Here is a 20,259-nt window from a genome sequence, read left to right as displayed (position 1 = left end):
AAGGTTGTCTCTTAACAGTTGGTGACCAGTGTTGCTGAGTTACGATAAATAAGACATAAACTGGGAAAAGGGACAGGAAACCTTGGAATTTAAAATTGCATTAAAACATAATTGATCCTTTTTGGGACCCAGATGTTCATTGTCATCATCAACAGGGGGATAACTGGGGCATAGGAATATATCAACATTTGTTTAGTAAGATTTAAGACTGAAAAAGATGGGTAACCATCCTGGTAAGTTGACAGCCCCGTCTAAAGGTAAATCAGCAAGAATAGTGCCTCACGAGCATTGCCCGAATGATCCTAAAACAAAAATACTGATAAACAACACTATCATGGAAAATATTGAAAAGTACAAGGAGGCAAAGAAATTGCTGGCATCACCCGCTGATAAGGTTTGATTGGAAAAAGGGGACTGCGGGTACTCTGTTACATTTTCTAGTGATTTGTATGGTTGGACTCAAGGGGATTGGCCTTATGGAGGTTCTTTTGACCTGGTAAAAATAAAATATTGGAAGGAGGCGACTGATTCAGGTAGCAGGGATTCTGCTTGAGACCTCGACTATATGATGTGGTCTTTTAATAAATGGGGAAAAGTGGCCAATCGACACCAACCACCTAAAATGATACATAAGAAAGAATCTACTTCTAAAAACCCATGACGCCGATGGCCACCGCTCCAGGACCCGCCAATGGTCTGTACCCACAGTTGCCGGCTCCTTCCTCTCCTCCCCGTCCCTCGTATGATTCATCTATAAGACCTCGCTGAGAACATTGAAGTAGCTGCAGCCGCCCAACAGTGGCTTCAACAACCACCTGCTGAGGTGCATTCTGCGTCGATTCCCCGAATTAACCAGCAACAGACAAGGCAGACAACAAAATCAAGAGCTGAGGCAGCTGATAGCTCTACTTGGGGAGATATCAGTCAGGTTCCCTGAATAATGGTGGGAGAAATCATAATCCTAAAGTCCTGGACCCAGCAGAGGTATGGAATATGCCCCTGACCTGCTAAGAGAACTAGTGGTGTTTCATAATTGGCTCACACAGACCGCCTAAATTTTCCAGCCCCTGCCCAGGGATTTGCATGCACTCCTCAGGGTTATATATGGAACATCTTGGGCAGGGAGAAAGAACATGTTCCCCCTTCCCAGATCCCAGAAGGCGACTGAGAACCACCAGAGGGGGTCAATGTAAGACAAGTCATGGAACAGTAGGTTGCTGAGGTAAGGGAACCTATTTTAATAACAACCCGACAACATGGGAATTTTGGCTAAGTGACTCAATGTCTACAGGGGGAAAAAGGGAGAATCCCTTGCCGACTTTATAGCTCGTTTTAAGGATACTTGGGCAGTCCAATGCCCGAATACCCCTAGACGATCAGCATGTCCAGCTGGCAGTGTAGACTTTTCTAAACTGCCTCAGACCCAAGACTGCCCACTCCTTTAAGTTAACTAATCTTAACTGGCAAACCCAGACCCATTCCCAGGTCTCCCAAATTCTGATTAGTATAGAGCTCAATGGGTTCTTTAATGGGATAATGGAAAAGGGGCAGTAAACACAAAGAACCAGTTGCTAAGAGACGGAGTCTGGGCCCCAACCAAGATCTCAAAGCAGTGCAGGGTCAGTGCAGACGGCTGGGCTAAAGAGTGCCGTAAAGGGGTTTGCAGAAAGTGTGGAAAGATGGGAAATTGGGCTATGGACTGCCGCACTGCAATCACAGAGAAGGATAATAGGGGTGGAAGTGGGCCCAGATCACTCCAAAAGGACAGCCAATAGGGATGATGATGACAATAAGCTTTGATCAGGCTGTCAGAAAATCCAAGAGGACGCTCTCCTATAAATTGAAGTAGCCGACAGAAGAGTATCTGTCCTGCTTCATTCTAGCACCACCTTATCGACGGATGACACAACAACCACAGCTCTAAACACCGTCCTTACACACCTGGAGAAGAGGGATGCTTATGTGTGAATGCTGTACTTGGACTACAGTTCATCATTTGACACCATAATTCCCTCCAGGCTTAACAGGAAGATCAGAGACCTCAGCCTTCACCCTGGACTCCCTGTCAGTTCGCCCGCAGGTGGTAAGAGTGGGCTCCCTAACCTCGGCCCGTCAACACAGGAGCCCCTCAAGGCTGTGTCCTAAGCCCCCTTCTTTGCTCTCTGAATACCCATGACTGTGTCGGCACCCACAGCTCCAATCTGCTAATTAAATTTGCAGATGGTACTACATTGATTGGCCTCATCTCAAATAATAATGAAGCAGCCTACAGAGAAGTCTCATAAGGATGTGATGCTGAGGCTTTTTAAAGCACTAGTGACACCTCACCTTGAGTACTGTGAACAATTTTGGGCCCCTCATCTTTGAAAAGACGTGCTGGCTTGGAGAGGGTCCAGAGAAGGTTCACAATGATAATTCCAGGAATGAAAGGGTTATCACACGAGGAACGTTTGATGGCTGTGGGTCTGTACTCACTTCAGAAGGATGAGAGAGGATCTCATTGAAACCTTTGAAATGTTGAAATGCCCAGACAGAGTAGATAGAAACATAGAAAACCTATAGTACAATACAGGCCTTCAGCCCACAATGCTGTGCTGAACATGTACTTAATTTAGAAATTACCTAGGGTTACCCATAGCCCTCTAGTTTTCTAAGCTCCCTGTACCCATCCAGGAGTCTCTTAAAAGACCCTATCGTATCCACCTCCACCACCGTCGCCGGCAGCCCATTCCACGCACTCACCACTCTCTGCGTAAAAAACTTACCTGATATCTCCTCTGTACCTGCTTCCAAGCACCTTAAAACTGTGCCCTCTCGTGTTAGGTTTTTCAGCCCTGGGAAAAAGCCTCCGACTATCCACATGACCAATGCCTCTCAGATGTGGAAAGGATGTTTCCCATGGTGGGAGGGTCTAGGACAAGAGGGCACAGCCTCAGGATAGAAGGGTGCCCTTTCAAAACAGAGATGCAGAGAAATTTCTTTAGCCAAAGAGTGGTGAATTTGTGGAATTTGTTGCCATATGCAGCTGTGGAGGCCAGATCACTGGGTGTATTTAAGGCAGAGTTTGATAGGTTCTTGATTGGACATGGCATCAAAGGTTACGGGGAGAAGGCTGGGAACTGGGGTGGAGGAAGAAATTTTTAAAAAAGCATCAGCCGTGACTTCATGGGTCAGATGGCCTAATTCTGCTCCTAGGTCTTATGGTCTGAGAAGAAGTCATCACTCTGACACAGTGGCGTCAAGAAAACAACCTCTCCCTCAATGTCACAAAAACAAAGGAGCTGATTGTGGACGACAAGAGGAACGGAAACAGGCTCACCCCTACTGACATCAATGGATCTGGGATTGAGATGGTGAGCAGCTTTAAGTTCCTCTGCATACTCAAAACTGAGAACCTCACATGGTCTGGACATACCAGCTGTGTAGTAAAAAAAGCATAAGCAGTGCCTCTTTCACCTCAGACAGTTGAAGAAGTTGGCATGAGTCCCCAAATCCTAAGGACTTTCAACAGGGGCACAATTGAGAGAATCTTGACTGGCTGCATCACTGCCTGGTATGGGAAGTGCACTTCACTCAATCGCAGGATTCTGCAGAGTGGTGGGAAAAGCCCAGCACATCTGTAGATGTGAACTTCCCTCTATTCAGGACATTTATATCAACAGGTGCGTAAAAAGGGGCCAAAAGATCATTGGGGACCTGAGTCACCCCAACCACAAACAGTTTCAGCTGCTACCATCCAGGAAACGGTACCACAGCATTAAAGCCAAGACCAACATGCCCCGGGACGGCTTCTTCCACCAGGCCAACAGACTGAGTAATTCATGCTGACACAGTTGTATTTCTAAGCTATATTGACTGTTCTGTTGAACATACTATTTAGTACATATTAATATGAATTGCACAGTGCACATTCAAACTGAGACTGAAATGTAATGTAAACAACACATCTCGCTGGTTCTGCCAGATGTAAATATTCTATTGACCACTATTCCCTTGCAGAGTCACTGGTACACAGTGGTCGACTTATGTTCTGCCTTCTCCATCCCCTTGCATGAGGTAACCAGTATCTACACGCCTTTATCTACAACGGCCAGCAGTACACTTGGACCTGTCTTCCCTAAGGATACACAGAAAGTCTAGCAATTTATGTGGCAGCTGCTCATGATCACCTGACTGATTTGCCCCTTTTGGAGAAAATGGTGTAGTTGCAGTGCACTGCCAGTATGCAGACTGGCTTCCACAAGTCTGCATATTCGCAGAGGACTCAATTGTTCTTCTGAATCACCAAGCTGCAAGGGGCCACCATGCTTCTCGATCTAAAGTTCAGTACTGCTAATTATTGGCTACGTACCTAGGCTACATACTCTAGGGAGGCTTCTACTCTAGGGTCAGGGAGTATAAAGCAAGAGGCACTGGCTCAGAAGGCACCAGACACCATTCAGTGGACCAAGGAAAGTGAGGCCTTTTTCACCGCACTACGCCAAGCCCTGCTGCAGGTCTCTGCTCTTGGTCTGCCAGGCCACACCAAGCCTTTTCAGTTTTATGTGAACAAGAAGGAGGGTTTCACCCTAACCCTAATGCGCTGACATCATGCAGGAACCTGGCAAACTTCAAAGACCCATTGCCTACTAATTGACTCTCCTGCCCCCTGTAGTCCGCAGAACACCCGGATGCCTTTGAGCAGTAGCCGCCACAGCGCTAATTGTTGACAGCGCAACTTTGCTAATCCTTGACCACTCCTGCACAGTCTCGACACCCCACGCAGTGCTACAAAACTCAATTTGGTGGCAACCCAACAATTCACCACAGCTCACCGGATGGGCTACAAGGTCATGCTCCTTGGTAAACCTAATCTTGCATTTAAGCGTGCCCCAGCATTTAACCCTTCTACTCTGGTGCCCTATCCAGAACCAACTGAGCCCCATAATTGTTTGGAGGCAGCTGAAACGATAACCTCACCCCAACTAGGCCTCCACTCCACCCCGTTAGACAACCCAGACCTAATCCTTTTTACTGATGGGTCCTCTTGTCCACTCCATTCCGGCATGATACACCCTTCGAGACACTAGAGACTGCATCTCTTCCCTCAGGAATATCGACACAGGCAGCCGGTAATACCACAAACATTTAGACAGACTCCCGCTACACTTTCGGTGTGGTCAATGATTTTGTTACTCGGTGGAAGCATCTCTGGTTAAACGACCAAGACGACTGCCTTTACATGTAGTATAATCTTTTACATGTAGTACATAGAGGTTAGCAATAATCAAGTGCAAAGCTCACAGAACAGGATGGCCCTTGATTTTATATTAGCTGCGATGTGAGTAGAGTGCACCCTTATAGGTCAAGAGTGTTGCACCTACATCCCGATGAATCCAAAAATATTACCCATTTAACAGACCTTATACAGAAAAGTGCAAAACAAATCGGGAAAATAGGAAAGGAATTTCATAATTACAACCACAGAGAAATGGTGGCTATTTGGAGGCCTTTTGGAAGGTGGTGGGCCGTGATAACACACCGTTCATTCCATTTCTAATAAACCTGATAGTAGGGCTACTGCGGTGCCAAGGATCTTCGGCTGTTTCCTGTTTTTGCAAAACACCCAGGGCACGCATGTTTCCCCAGGTTACCAAAGTTCCCCGGAGAGCAATTAAGACGCATGACCCCAAATATGATGAGGAAGCTTGTCTTGCCATGTGACATACTCCCACCTCTTACGCGCCACCCTTTCAGGCAGGAGAAATTGATCAGGGTGGTCAAGGAGGGGACTATGAGGGAACTTAAAGGGTTAATCGAAGCAAGAGGCAGAAAGTGAAGTAGTAAAGGCATCTCAGAGAGAAGCCTTTTTTAACTGATCAGGGCAAAGAGGCTAGACTGCGCAGGAGCGTGATGTAGTGCGCCAATGGTTTAAGAAAAGACCATCATATACAATGGCCATCATCGGAGTGGACTGAGTCAGAGTGGGACAGCTTTAGCTCAACAGGCTTCGGTATGAACAGACAGAGGTGAGGGTAGGTTCCGAAGTTTTGTTTTGTTTGTTTAGAGTAGAGAGAATGCCAGGCAGGATGTTGGAATGCTCCTCTTCCAGGATGTGGGAAGTCAGGAAGACCTCTGGTGTCCCTGACAACGACACCTGCAAGAAGTGCATCCAGCAGCAGCTCCTAACAAACCGTGTTTGAAAACTGGATCAGGAGCTGGATGACCTCCGGATCATTCGGGAGAATGAGAAGTTTATAGATAGTAGCTACAGGGAGGCAGTTACGCCAAAGAAGCAGAGTACGGGTAATTGGGTTACTGTCAGGTGCGGGAAGGGGAAAGGGCAGGCAGAGCAGGGTTCCCCGTGGCCATATCCCTCAACAAGTATACCGATTTGGATACTGTTGGGGGGATGACTTACCTGGGACAAGCTGCAGAAGTCAGATCTCTGGCACTGAGTCTGGTTCTGCAGCGCAGAAGGGAGGGGGGAAGAAGAGGAGAGCGGTAGTGATAGGGGACTCGATAGTTAGCGGTACAGACAGAAGGTTCTGTGGTCGCGACAGAGACTCCTGGATGGTTTGTTGCCTCCTGGGTGCCAGGGTCAGGGATGTCTCTGATCGCGTGCACAGCATTCTGAAATGGGGAGGGTGAGCAGCCAGATGTCATGGTACACATCGGTAACAATGATGTAGGAAGAAAGAGTGAGGAGGTCCTGAAGAATGAGTATAGAGAGCTTGGTAGGAAGTTAAAAAGCAGGACCTCGAGGGTGGTAATCTCAGGATTCCTACCCTTGTCATGTGCCAGTGAGGGTAAGAATAGGATGCTCTGGAGGATGAACACGTGGCTGAGAAACTGGTGTACAGGGCAGGGTTTCAGATTTCAGGATCATTGGGAATTCTTCTGGGGCAGGTAGGACCTGTACAAGAGAGACGGATTACACCTTAACTACAGGGGGACCAATATCCTTGCAGGGAGGTTTGTTAGTGCTATTGGGGGGGGGGGGGGGGGGGGGTTTGAACTAGATTTCCAGGGAGATGGGAACCAGAGTGACAGAGCAGATAATGGAGCAGGGGTGAAAATAAATGATGTTAAACTTTCATGCAAAGTCACAAATAGAAGGGTTGTGTGTGGTGGTAATAATCCTCTGAAGTGTGCCTATTTCAATGCGAGGAATATTGTGGGGAAGGCTGGCGAGCTGAGGGCGTGGATTGACATGTGGAATTATAACATTGTAGCCATTAATGAAACTTGGCTACAGGAGGGGCATGACTGGCAGCTTAGTGTTCTAGGGTTCCGATGTTTCAGATGTGATAGAAGTAGAGGAATGGAAGGTGGGGGGGGGGTGCGTGGCATTGCTAGTCAGGGAAAATACTACAGCAGTGCTCAGACAGGACAGATTAGAGGGCTTGTCTACGAGGCCATATGGGTGGAGCTGAGAAGCAGGAAGGGTATGACCACATTAATGGGGTTGTATTATAGACCACCCAACAGACAGCGAAAATTGGATGAGCAAATCTGCAGAGAGATAGCAGACAACTGCAGGAAACATAAAGTTGTGATAGGGGATTTTAAATTTCCGCATATTGATTGGGACTTCCATACGTTAAAGGTCTAGACAGGTTAGAATTTGTAAAATGTGTTCGGGAAAGTTTTCTAAATCAATATATAGAGGTACCAACTAGAGAGGATGCAGTATTAGATCTTCTATTAGGAAACGAGTTAGGACAGGTGATGGAAGTGTGTGTAGGGGAACACTTTGGTTCCAGTGATCATAGCACTATTAGTTTCAACTTGATCATGGATAAAGATAGATCTAGTCCTCAGGTTTAGGTTCTAAACTGGAAAAAGGCCAAATTTGAAGAAATGAGAAAGGATCTAAAAAGCATGGATTGGGACAGTTTGTTTTCTGGCCAGGATGTGATTGGTAAGTGGGAGGCCTTCAAAGGAGAAATATTGAGAGTGCAGAGTTTGTATGTTCCTGTCAGGATTAAAGGCAAAGTGAGTAAGAATAAGGAACCTTGGTTCTCTAGGGATATTGGAACTCTGATAAAGAAGAAGAGAACAGAAAAAGGGAGCTAATAAGGTACTTAAGGAGTATAAAAAGTCCAAAAAGCACAAGAAAGAAATCAGGAGGGTAAAAGAAGACATGAGGTAGCCTTGGCAGTCAAGGTGAAGGATAATCCAAAGAGCTTTTACAGGTATATTAAGAGCAAAAGGATAGTAAGGGATAAAATTGGTCAGAGTGTTTGGCTATGTATGGAACCAAAAGAAATGGGGAGGATCTTAAATGGGTTTTTTGTGTCTGTATTTACTAAGGAAACTGGCATGGAGTCAATGGAAATGAGGCCAACAAGTAGTGAGGCCATGGAACCTATACAGATTGAAGAGGAGGGGTGCTTGCTATCTTGAGGCAAATCAGAGTAGATAAATCCCCAGGACCCGACAGGGTATTCCCTCAGACCTTGAAGGAGACTAGTGTTGAAATTTTAGGGGCCCTGACAGAAGTATTTAAAATGTCCGTATCTACAGATGAGGTGCCAGAGGATTGGCGGATAGCTCATGTTGTTCCGTTGTTTAAAGAAGGCTCAAAAAGTAATGCAGGAAATTATAGGCCTGTAAGTATGACGTCTGTAGTAGGTAAATTATTGGATGGAATATTAAGAGATAGGATCTACAAGTATTTGGATGGACAGGGACTTATTAGGGAGAGTCAACACGTCTTTGTGCGTGGTAAGCCATGTTTAACAAATCTATTAGAGTTTTTCGAGGAGGTTATGAGGAAAGTGGATGAAGGGAAGGCAGTTGATGTTGTCTACATGGACTTCAGTAAGGCCTCTGACAAGGTCCCGCATGGGAGGTTAGTTAAGAAGATTCAGTCGTTAGGTATACATGGTGAGGTAGTAAATTGGATTAGACATTGGCTCAATGGGAGAAATCAGAGAGTGGTAGTGGAGGATAGCTTCTCTGAGTGTAGGACTGTGACTAGTGTTGTGCTACAGGGATCAGTGCTGGGTCCATTGTTATTTGTCACCTATATCAATGATCTGGATGATAATGTCTTTGCTGATGATACAAAAACAGGAGGTGTAGTGCACAGTGAGGAAAGTTTTCAAAGCTTGCAGAAGGATCTGGACCAGCTGGAAAAATGGGCTGAAAAATGGCAGATGGAGTTTAACACAGACAAGTGTGAGGTATTGCACTTTGGAAGGACAAACCAAGGTAGAACATACAAGGGAAATGGAAGGACACTGAAGAGTGCAGTAGGAATACAGATACAAAATTCCCTAAAGGTGGTGTCACAGGAAGATAGGGTAGTAAAGAGAGCTTTTGGTACATTGGCCTTTATAAATCAAAGTATTGAGTATAAGAGTTGGAATGTTATGGTGAGGTTGCATAAGGCATTGGTGAGGCCGAATTTGGAGTATTGTGTGCAGTTTAGGTCACCAAATTACAGGAAGGATAATTACAGGAAGGTTGAAAGAGTCTAGAGAAGGTTTACAAGGATGTTGCTGGGACTTGAGAAACTGAGTTACAGAAAAAGGTTTAATAGGTTAGGACTTCATTCCCTGGAGCGTAGAATAATGAGGGGAGATTTGATAGAGGTATATAAAATTATGATGGGTATAGATAGAGTGAATGCAAGCAGGCTTTTTCTACTGAGGCTAGGGGAGAAAAAAAAACAGAGAACATGGGTTAAGGGTGAAGGGGGAAAAGTTTAAAGGGAACATTGGGGGGGGCTTCTTCACCACAGAGAGTGGTGGGAGTGTGGAATGAGATGTCAGATGAAGTTGTAGAAGTGGGCTCATTTTTAACATTTAAGAAAAGCTTGGACAGGTACATGAATGAGAGGTATATGGAGGGATATGGGTCAGTGGGACTAGGCAGAAAAATGGTTCGGCACAGCCAAGATGGGCCAAAAGGCCTGTTTCTGTGCTGTAGTGTTCTATGGTTCTAATGATAATGTGTGAATGCTGAATTTCTAGTAGAAGGGAACAGAATATGTCACAAGGTAAAAGGCAGCATAGAAAACCAAGTATTATTAAAACATACCAGCAAGACACTGAGCTAATTGCTACCCACCCTCACCCAGCTGCAGGGCATGTTACAAAAAGCTATTTTTATTCAGTCTCATAAATGCTTGGATTGTTACATCTGTTTACTTCATCAGGAAACCTTGATTTGAAGTCTGTAGCTGTCTGAAAAGGGAGCATTGTGAATTGTATAATTCAGAATCACCACTCTCTGAGAGATGATTTTCACGTGGGCATGGAAATAAAAGACAATTGAATATCTGGGTCCGAGTGTTGTTTTGAATTCCCTGACAATATCAATATTTGAGTCTGAATGTCATTTGATTTGCCTTGACAATATCTTATTTAACTTCTGTCAGCGTCTCCACGCCTCTGATTTAAATTAACTTTCCTGGCTATATATCCAGAGGGATCTGTGTGCCACTTGAACTCAGTCTCCTATTCAATCTGTATTCAGGCAGTTAAGTACTTCCTTGACCCTCTAACACAAATTTACCTGACTCTACATTATGGTCGCTATTATATGTTTCCCCTTGTCGTCATCAATCACAAACTGATTTCTAAAATTCCAGTGAAGGAGGAATTATAATCTGATCTGCCATTGAATAATGAACAGTTTTGGATATGACCCTGGTATTGAAACACACTCAGTTTTATTCCTCACTGAATTAAAAGTCAGCAATATAGGACACAATGCAAAACCTACATTATACTAACTTTCCTTTGGTTAAAACCCAGTAATGGTCTCAACAACTTCACTAATATCACCTAATTCATACAATTCTTTTTGACTTGGTACATGACCAGGACATGAGATGTTTTTGTATGCTACTGAGACACTTAGAAATTTAAAGAAAAAAAAAATCATATCAAATATTGGAAACATTCAGCTGGCTGGATTTTTGTTCAGAGTTCTGACACGCAAGAACTTTTGATTTGACTTGCAAATGTAATCTAAATCATCCACTGAAATTCACAGAATGTATTCCAATGTTTACAAATTTCATTTATAGGTCATTAACAATTGTTCATTTTTTTTTGTCTCTCCCATCTATCCAATATGGAACAGTACAGAAAAACATTTACAAGTTTGTTGCCAAGGCTTGAGGACCTGAGTTATAGGGTAAGGTTGAACAGGTTCAGTCTTTATTCCCTGGTGTGTAGGAGAATGAGGGGAGATTTGATAGAGGTATCCCAGAGTATCAGGGTGATAGATAAGGTAAATGCAAGTAGGCTTTTTCCAATGAAGTTGAGTGAGACTGGAACTAGAGGTCATAGGTTAAGGATGAAAGGTGGAATATTTAAGCGGAATATGAGGAGGAATTTCAGGAACAAGCTGTCTGTGGAAATGGTGGGTGTGGGTTCGATTTCAACATTTAAGAGAAATTTGTATAGATACATGGATGGGAAGGGTATGGAGGGCTACAGTCCTGCTGCAAACTGATGGGATGAGGCAGGTTAATAGGGCCTATTTCTCTAATGTATTGCTCTATGAATCTAGTGTGCAACTCTATACTAAAAGCAATGGGAGTATAATGATTTATTTAATGCAAGGATCAAAAAATTGATTTGAGTTAAGTCTTGATGGGTCAAATTACACCAAGCAATTGGACAACTTAGATTAAATTAATTACTGTAAATACATGTACACTACAAAGGCAGTCTTCTCTGTGGATTGTCACCTTGTCATGGTGGAGAAGCTTGTGTGGTCCTGAGATCCCGAAAGCAAAGCCGTCTGGAGCTATGCTCCTGGTAGGGTCACCCATGGCAGTAAGGTTGAGGGTGAGGTCCCTGACAAAGAACAATCCAACCAAGACCTCAACGGTGGAACAGGTGGATGAAGGCTGCAACAAATCCATTAGCTCCAATTGTCGTGGTTTCCACGCCATTGGAATCAGTTGGATGATTTGTGAAGTATTGTGTGCTTCTTGGAGTGCAACATCAAGTACATGTTAAACAAATACACACGCAAGGGTCTTCACTCTGTGGAAACTGAACGAAGACCATCATCTTTGACCTCGAGGGATAGCCACAACGACAAAGGCAGTACAGGTTGAGTACACCTTTTCTGAAATCCCAAAATCTGAAAACTTCCAAATCTGAATTTCTTTTTATTGCTGATATGATGTCACAAATGGAAAATCCCACAAAACGCTGGGAAGCTTCTTAGGTGACATCGATTGTGTATACAAAGAATAGATTCATCAGTATCGGACCAAATATATGCCGTTTAACGGTATGCTGATCATGAAGCAAACAAAACTATCATGACAAACTGAAAATTGAAAATTCAGCAAACTGGTTGCAGAAATTTAAGAAAAGGCACGGCATTAAATTTTTAAATGTGATTGCTGATCATGAAAATCAGAACAAATCTACGATGCTGATTGGTTTCATACCTTACATAACACCGACAGTAAAATACAAGTGTATTGTGCTATCACCTTTTACTCAAAACATGACATCGTAGGTGGAGACTGAAAGCTTGCTGTTGTTTGTTGTTGATCAACACCTGATTCAGGTATTCTCCCGATGCTGCTGTGCTGCTTTTGTTACCTTGCATACATTATATTCCCATTATATTAACAGTATGTAATCATTTTTGACTGTTGTACATATGCTTGATGAACAAATGTAAGACAAAGACTGCTTATCAGCAGCACATAAATTCAAAGCCCAAAATGATGGTGATCCAAAGCTATCTCATTATATACTCCAAAATCTGAAAAAAATCCAAAACACTACTGGCCCCTACCATTTCAGATAAGGGTTAGAATACCCTGTACTAGAATTAGTGACATGAAATTCTGGGACAGTTGCAACTACTCATCTGGCTCCTCACTATACTTCAGAGAAGGGAAACTGAATCCATTTCTTGTTTGGCCTTTGCCTGGCAAACTAGACCTACTGGTCTCATTTTGTACTCATTACGGAAGATGCCAATTTCTAATAATACTATTTAATAAATCTTATACACAAGAGATTCTGCAGATGCTGGAAATCCAGAGTAACACACACAAAATACTGGAAGAACTCAGTATGTCAGGCTGCATCTATGGAAAGGAATAAAGAGACAGGTAAACATTTCGAGTCAAAACCCTCCATCAGGACTTTTTGTGATATCTTACCTTGTGAACCATCCCCCAGCATTGTTTTTTCTGTTTCCACTTTTATTTCTCCTCTGCTGTCATTGCCTTCAATATACATTGAATGTGAATTGCCACACTTTTCATTGCTGGAACATGGATGTTCACTTCCACTAGACATCTCCAGTTGATTCTCGTATTCATCACTATCATCTGAGGCTGCGAGGAAATGCAGTTTTAAGCCAGTAAAATTGGACAGAAGCAGAAACATGGCCTCAGAGCGAAACAGCTTCATACATTGAGCAAGAATGTCAGGAAGACCATCTTCCTCCGCTTGATCATAGCATCTATAAAACAAAGAGGCACTATCAGAGAATATTTCATGGTACTGGGAAATGAAAGGTCTGAGGCCTCAACAATAACCAGGTATGTCACTTATTTCAAGGTTCACCTCAAATGTTGGTAATCCATCTGCTAAGAGCTCAAGCTTAAGTTAGCTTGTATTGTAAAGAAAAGGAAGCATCACATCATAGCAACAAAAGATGACAGCAGAGACCAAAGACAAAATATGTATACTATCTACAGGCAAACATGAGGAAATCTGCAGATGCTGGAAATTCAACCAACACACACAAAATGCTGGTGGCCTGCTGCGTTCCACCAGCATTTTGTGTGTGATACTATATACAGCTTTAGATTTGTCTCCTTACAGGCAGCCACAAAACAAAGAATCCCCTTGGAATCCATTAAAAACAAAAGACCTTCATACACCCAATATGCAGAAAATAAAAATTATGCAAACAACAAAAGCAAGCAACAACTGAAGTTCACGGAAGTGAATCCATATCCATGAAGCCAGTATTCACTATAGGGAACCCAGTAACCTTTTATTTGCAGGCCACAACCTCAGTTCAGCACAGAGACGAGTAAACCTTGCGGAGCAGCAAGCTGAACCAGACGTCCCCCGCGTCCAGCCCTGACACCCTGACATCTTCAGTCTGGCCCGATACTTAGATCATCCAAACCTTGGGTCATTCCTTACTGTAGGACCTGGGCTCTGGCACTTCGACATGGTCTATGGCCTGCACCTCGCCGCCTGATTTGGCCCATACCTGTCCCCTCTAATTTGGCCTGGTGCTTAAATCAAACCTTGGGTCATTCCTTGCTCTCGTACATGGGCCCTGTAGCTTCGATATGCTCTTGGGACTGGGCCATGTTGCCTCGATTCGGCCTGCACCTAACATTTTGAACTCGGCCCAGCATTTAAATCGATCAAACCTGCGTCATTCCTCAGTATCAGCTCTCGCTGCGTCAACTCTGCCTCACTTCACCTTGTTTCTGCCGCAGTGAATTGCCTCCAAGTTGGCTCCATCAATGGCCAAACAATGCCTCCTCACTCTCAGACCCGGGTCCCACCACCTTGATTTGGCCTGTACATGCCATGTCGCAATTGTCCTGCATGTTTGAAACTTCAGTTCTTACTGTAAAAATGCCAGGTCTTACAGGTGTTTCAACAATTCAACTCCAAAAGGGAAGTTACAGGCTATTGCTTGCAGTGATCGTTTACCCAAAAGAGTATTATTAATAAAGTAGCAAATAGTTCTCTTTCTTTTGTTTGCTACCGGCAAGTAGTCATCATCAGCGCCATCTTAAACCAGAAGAAATCAGTATGAAAGATATTAAATTGCACAATTGTGCAGTATGCAAAGACCATACTGTTGTGAACAATGAAACTTTAGAAAAAGTGTCAAAGTCAAGCTCCTAGCTTTTAACTTCCTAAAATGTTAACTTTGTAGTACAAACGGCAATTTTTCTATTCCCAAAATGAACTGCAAGTGTGGCAACCTTGTCTTTTTCTTCCATTCTAGATTAGGTGCCCTAGTTGTTTTGGAGTGATGCAGAGTTATAGAAAAGTCCTGCGGCAAGTTATGTACAGGTATTTTGGAGCAAAAGCATCCTTTATCATTCAACAGCATTAAGATTCATGAATGGCAATGTTTTCAGAATTCTGCTTGAACTACCTTTTGTTGGCAGGTCCTCTTCTCTTCCATTTAATCTTCGAGCAACATACAGCCTCACATATCATCTGGAATTTTTCTTTCTTAACAAGTGCAGAAAATACATTTGTATTACAGTCACACTCAGTGGTACCCACTCATTATAAGCGATTATTAACTTCGGTAATATGGCCATTATTGCAGTATAAGGGTGCTTACCACACAAAATTAAAATGGAACATTTCTCTACATAACTTGCATATGGAAAGAATATATGAAATAGAACATAAAATAGTACAGCACAATACAGGCCCTTCGGCCCACAATGTTGTGCCAACCCGTAAACCCTGCCTGCCATACATCCCCCCCCCACCTTAAATTCCTCCATATACCTGTCTAGTAGTCTCTCAAATTTCACTAGTGTATCTGCCTCCACCACAGACTCAGGCAACTCACTGTTCAACTCAGTTCCACTCACCAACCACTCTCTGAGTAAAAATCCTTCCTCTAATATTCCCCTTGAACTTCCCACCCCTTACCTTAAAGCCACGTCCTCTTGTATTGAGCAGTGGTGCCCTGGGGAAGAGGCGCTGGCTGTCCACTCTATCTATTCCTCTTAATATCTTGTATACCTCTATCATGTCTCCTCTCATCCTTCTTCTCTCCAAAGAGCCCCCGTAATCTCTGACCATAATGCATACTCATCAAACCAGGCAATATAATTACTCTCTAATGCAATCTTCTCTGTACCCTTTCCAATGCTTTCACATCCTTCCTATAGTGAGGTAACCAGAACTGGACACAGTACTCCAAGTGTGGCCTAACCAGAGTTTTATAGAGCTGCATCATTACCTCGGGACTCTTAAACTCTATCCCTTCACTTATGAAAGCTAACACCCCATAGAATTTCTTAACTACCCTATCTACCTGTGAGGCAACTTTCAGGGATCTGTGGACATGTACCCCCAGATCCCTCTGCTCCTCCACACTATCAAGTATCCTGCTATTTACTTTGTACTCTGCCTTGGAGTTTGTCCTTCCAAAGTGTACCACCTCACACGTCTTTAGGTTGAACTCCATCTGCCACCTCTCAGCCCACTCCTGCATCCTATCAATGTCTCTTTGCAATCTTCTACACAATCCACAACACCACCAGCCTTTGTGTCATCTGCAAACTTGCCAAGCCACCCTTCTACCCCCACATCCAGGTCGTTAATAAAAATCACAGACAGTAGAGGTCCCAGAATCGATCCTTGTGGGACACCACTAGTCACAACCCTCCAATCCAAATGTACTCCCTCCACCATGACCCTCTGCCTTCTGCAGGCAAGCCAATTCTGAATCCACCTGGCCAAACTTCCCTGGATCCCATTCCTTCTGACTTTCTGAATAAGTTTACCATGTGGTACCTTATCAAATGCCTTACTAACATCCATGAAGATCACATCCACTGCACTTCCCTCATCTATATGCCTAGTCACCTCCTCAAAGAACTCTATCAGGCTTGTTAGACATGATCTGCCCTTCACAAAGCCATGCTGACTGTCCCTGATCAGACCATGATTCTCTAAATGCCCATAGATCCTATGCCTAAGAATCTTTTCACAAACGTAAGGCTCACTGGTCTATAATTACCTGGACTATCCCTACTAACTTTTTTGTACAAGGGGACAACATTCGTCTCCCTTCAATCCTCCGGTACCATTCCCGTGGACAACAAGGACATAAAGATCCTAGCCAGAGGCTCATTAATCTCTTCCCTCGCCTCATGGAGCAGCCTGGGGAATATTCCGTCATGCTCCAGAACTTCAACATCACTCATATTGTCCTCACCGTCATCAAGTTACCTTTCATTGGTGAATACAGAACAGAAGTATTCATTGAGGACCGTGCTCATTTCCACAGCCTCCAGGCACATCGTCCCACCTTTATCTCTAATTGGTCCTACCTTCACTCCTGTCATCCTTTTGTTCTTCACATAATTGAAGACTGCCTTGGGGCCTTCTCCCTACCATTCTTTATCTTCCTCACCGGGACAAATTTATCCCTAGCATCCTCAAAGAGATCCCTAAACATCGACCACATATACATAGTACACTTCCTTGCAAATAATCATCCCAATTCACAGCCACAAGTTCTAGCCTCATAGCCTCATAATTTGCCCTTCCCCAATTAAAATCTTTCCTGTCCTCTCTGATTCTATCCTTTTCTATGATAATGCTAAAGGCTAATCTGTCCCCCAGATGCTCACCCACTGAGAGATCTGTGACCTGTTAAAGTTAAAGTCACCCATGATAACAACCCTGTTATTTTTGCACCTTTCCAAAATCTGCCTCCCAATCTGCTCCTTGGTATCTCTGCTGCTACCAGGGGGCCTATAGAATACTCCCAATAGAGTAACTGCTCCCTTCCTGTTCCTGACTTCCACCCATACTGACTCAAAAGAGGATCCTGCTACATTACCCACCCTTTCTGTAGCTGTAATAGTATCCCTGACCAGTAATGCCACCCCTCCTCCCATTTTTCCCCCTTTTCTATCCCTTTTAAAACACTGAAATCCGGGAATATTGAGAATCCATTCCTGCCCTGGTGCCAGCCAAATAAAGAGAAACAGTGTTGGAAATACTCAGCAGGTCAGGCTTCATCTTCCCAAAGTTATGGATGGACCTGATGACTATTTCCATGTCTTCTGCTTTAATGTCAAATTTCCAATATCTGGAGTTTCTTTCATTTTCACTCTGAGAATACTTCTGGCTGTGAAGCACTTTTGGGAAATCTAAAACCATAGCTTCCATGTAGATGCATTTTTTTCCAACATATATGGTATCAGAGGTAGAAATGGTGGAAAACGAGATATCATAAACTGACATTTTAACAAGGAAATGAACTTACACCAAAAATAGTTGGAAATTGTGACATAATCATGTCTATTTTTCTGTTCATGCTCTCAAGGCTTGTTCTAAATTGAACTGACTTAATCTTAGGCTGAACATGTACCTTGAAAAAATCCTTTAGAAGAATCTCAGATTTTTCTTCAAACTGCTCCTGGATATTAGCCTGCGCTGACATATCTATGTAAATCGGATTGATCCATTCATAAAGAATTTTTTCCTAAAATATGGTAAGGAAAAATGTCACAAATCATTAGTCTCTCATTGGTATTAGTTTTGAACTTCCTGCTGTTTTCTTGTAAGAAGCAAAAACAGATAATACAAAATGCTACATCATTGTCAAGATTATATTTAATCTATTTTTCACTATCATGCAAAACTTCGGAGAGACTTTAGACAATGACGCTTTATTAAATCCACCAGCAACAATGAAGGTAGCCTCTGGATGTGTAGTCTCCAAGGTGCTGATGGTCTCATACAATTCCGTAAGTGCCAGGTCAGTATCAGCCTGCGGTGCAGTATACACAGCTGTGATAATAAGAGCCGTAAACTCCCTAGGTAGCCAGGAAGGTCTACACAGTGGCACAAGGTACTCCAGTTCCGGGGAACAAATGGACTTGAGGGCGTGCACACTCCAGGGATCGCACCAAGCATAACTGACCATGAAGCATACCCCATCTACTCTCCCCTGAGAGGTTTCTAGAATTATCTGCGTGGAACAGGGAGAACCCAGAGGGCTCGATGGCATGATCCTGTGATCTGGTATCTTCTCTGTCAGTCAGGTCTCCATGAAGCACAAAACATTAATTTCCAATTGATAGTTTACAATGCATCATCTCTCATTCTTAAAAACTCTAAATGTCAATGACCCAGTTTATTTAATGTTTATTTAAATAACAAACCCTTCCTGACAGGAATCACTCTGATGAACATGATAAGTATAACCTTCTATAGGTAGGTAAATATGGCTTGTACAGGCAGTCCCCGGGTTACGTATGAGTTCCATTCCTGAGTCCGTCTTTAAGTCGGATTTGTACATAAGTCGAAACAAGTACATCCAGTATTATTTAGCATCAGTTAGTCAAACGCTTGTCTTAGTACATAGTATATATTTTACCTTTCTATGCATATAAAACACTTAAGAAACCTATGTATTCCAATAATTAAACCACTGTGTTGCTTAGTAATCATTGTAGCTTTCTTCGGGGCAGGGCCTTTCACATGCTCCATTATTCTCACTTTATCCGTTATCCTTTAAAATTGTTCTAATCGTTGATCAACTGTAGCCTAACGCTTTTCCAATGCCCGATGGTGTTTCACCTCTTTCCAAACGCTTTATTTCCACTTTATTTTCAATCGCAATCACTTCCTGTCAATGGAACAGAAACATTGCGGGCGGCAGGTCCCGAGCTCCGCCGGCTCCCGAGGACCACTGGGTCCACTGAGACAGGCTAAATGCGACAAGTGGGGGCTGTGCTGGGTTTGGGTATTTGATCATCCACAATATTCCGCATGGGAATTTAAACTGGAGGTGGCAGTGGGTTTTTTTAACGAGATCGATTTGCGAGCACAACAACCACCTGGCACGGGAGCGGTCTGTCACTGAATCGAACTCGGACACTTCCATTCTTGAGACCGGTGCTGATCTCACTGCGCCACCAGCCAACCGGAATGGGGGGGGGGGGGGGGGGGGCAGGGTCAGAGTGAATCTTACTAAGGAAAGTTTAAGCCAAATACAAAGTTAAACATTCAACACAGTGTCAACAACAATGACTTAAAATGGCGGACAGTGTCGCGATCCAACTTAAGATGGCGGATGGCATTGTGATCTGACTTAAAATGGCAGACGGCGTACTCCTTGCTCGGTTCGTAAGTACGAGTTGTCCGTAAGTCGGACGTTCGTAACTCAGGGGCTACCTGTACACAATATTCCAGCAGCAATTTCACTTAACTGTAGGAAGATACTCCTCTTCTTCAGTGAAATTCTCTTGCAATGATGAAAATTATACTGCCTGTTTTCTGAAATGCTTTCTCTGCCTGATGCTAACCGACAGTGAATCACATAAAAGGGCTCCTCCCATCTTCACACTATGAAAACTTGGAGACAGTGCGAGAGGGAGGTTAAACAGGTGATAGAGAAGGGAGGCCAGACATTGAGGCTCAGGGTACAATTCCCTGGATGGTGGTGTCTCCACCATGCTATTTTGTGGGCTCAGTCTTTCTGGTCCCTCCAAGGGCAAACCGCATTGCTCTGCTCTTTCTCGTCTCAGGTTTG

The 20,259-nt window shown here is 43.6% G+C and overlaps 1 protein-coding gene across 7 annotated transcripts in view; it reads right to left on the bottom strand.

Moving 5' to 3' along the window:
* Nucleotides 1-20,259, bottom strand: part of ogfod1 (2-oxoglutarate and iron-dependent oxygenase domain containing 1) — a 72,679-nt gene that overhangs the window by 10,082 nt on the left and 42,338 nt on the right. For 5 of the 7 annotated variants that reach the window (XM_073069605.1, XM_073069607.1, XM_073069609.1 and 2 more), the window contains 3 exons: nt 18,091-18,204; nt 15,118-15,197; nt 13,139-13,461 (listed from right to left, as the gene is read on the bottom strand). In XM_073069605.1, coding sequence (XP_072925706.1) covers nt 13,139-13,461; nt 15,118-15,197; nt 18,091-18,204 — 517 coding nt within the window. The remainder of the gene's footprint in view (nt 1-13,138; nt 13,462-15,117; nt 15,198-18,090; nt 18,205-20,259) is intronic. The other 2 variants (XM_073069606.1, XM_073069608.1) reach the window with 1 other exon arrangement.

Source organism: Hemitrygon akajei, chromosome 17 (assembly GCF_048418815.1).
Source record: "Hemitrygon akajei chromosome 17, sHemAka1.3, whole genome shotgun sequence".
NCBI lineage: Eukaryota > Metazoa > Chordata > Chondrichthyes > Myliobatiformes > Dasyatidae > Hemitrygon > Hemitrygon akajei.
The sequence above is the reverse complement of the archived record's forward strand: the minus strand, read 5'-3'. Positions and strand labels throughout refer to the sequence as shown.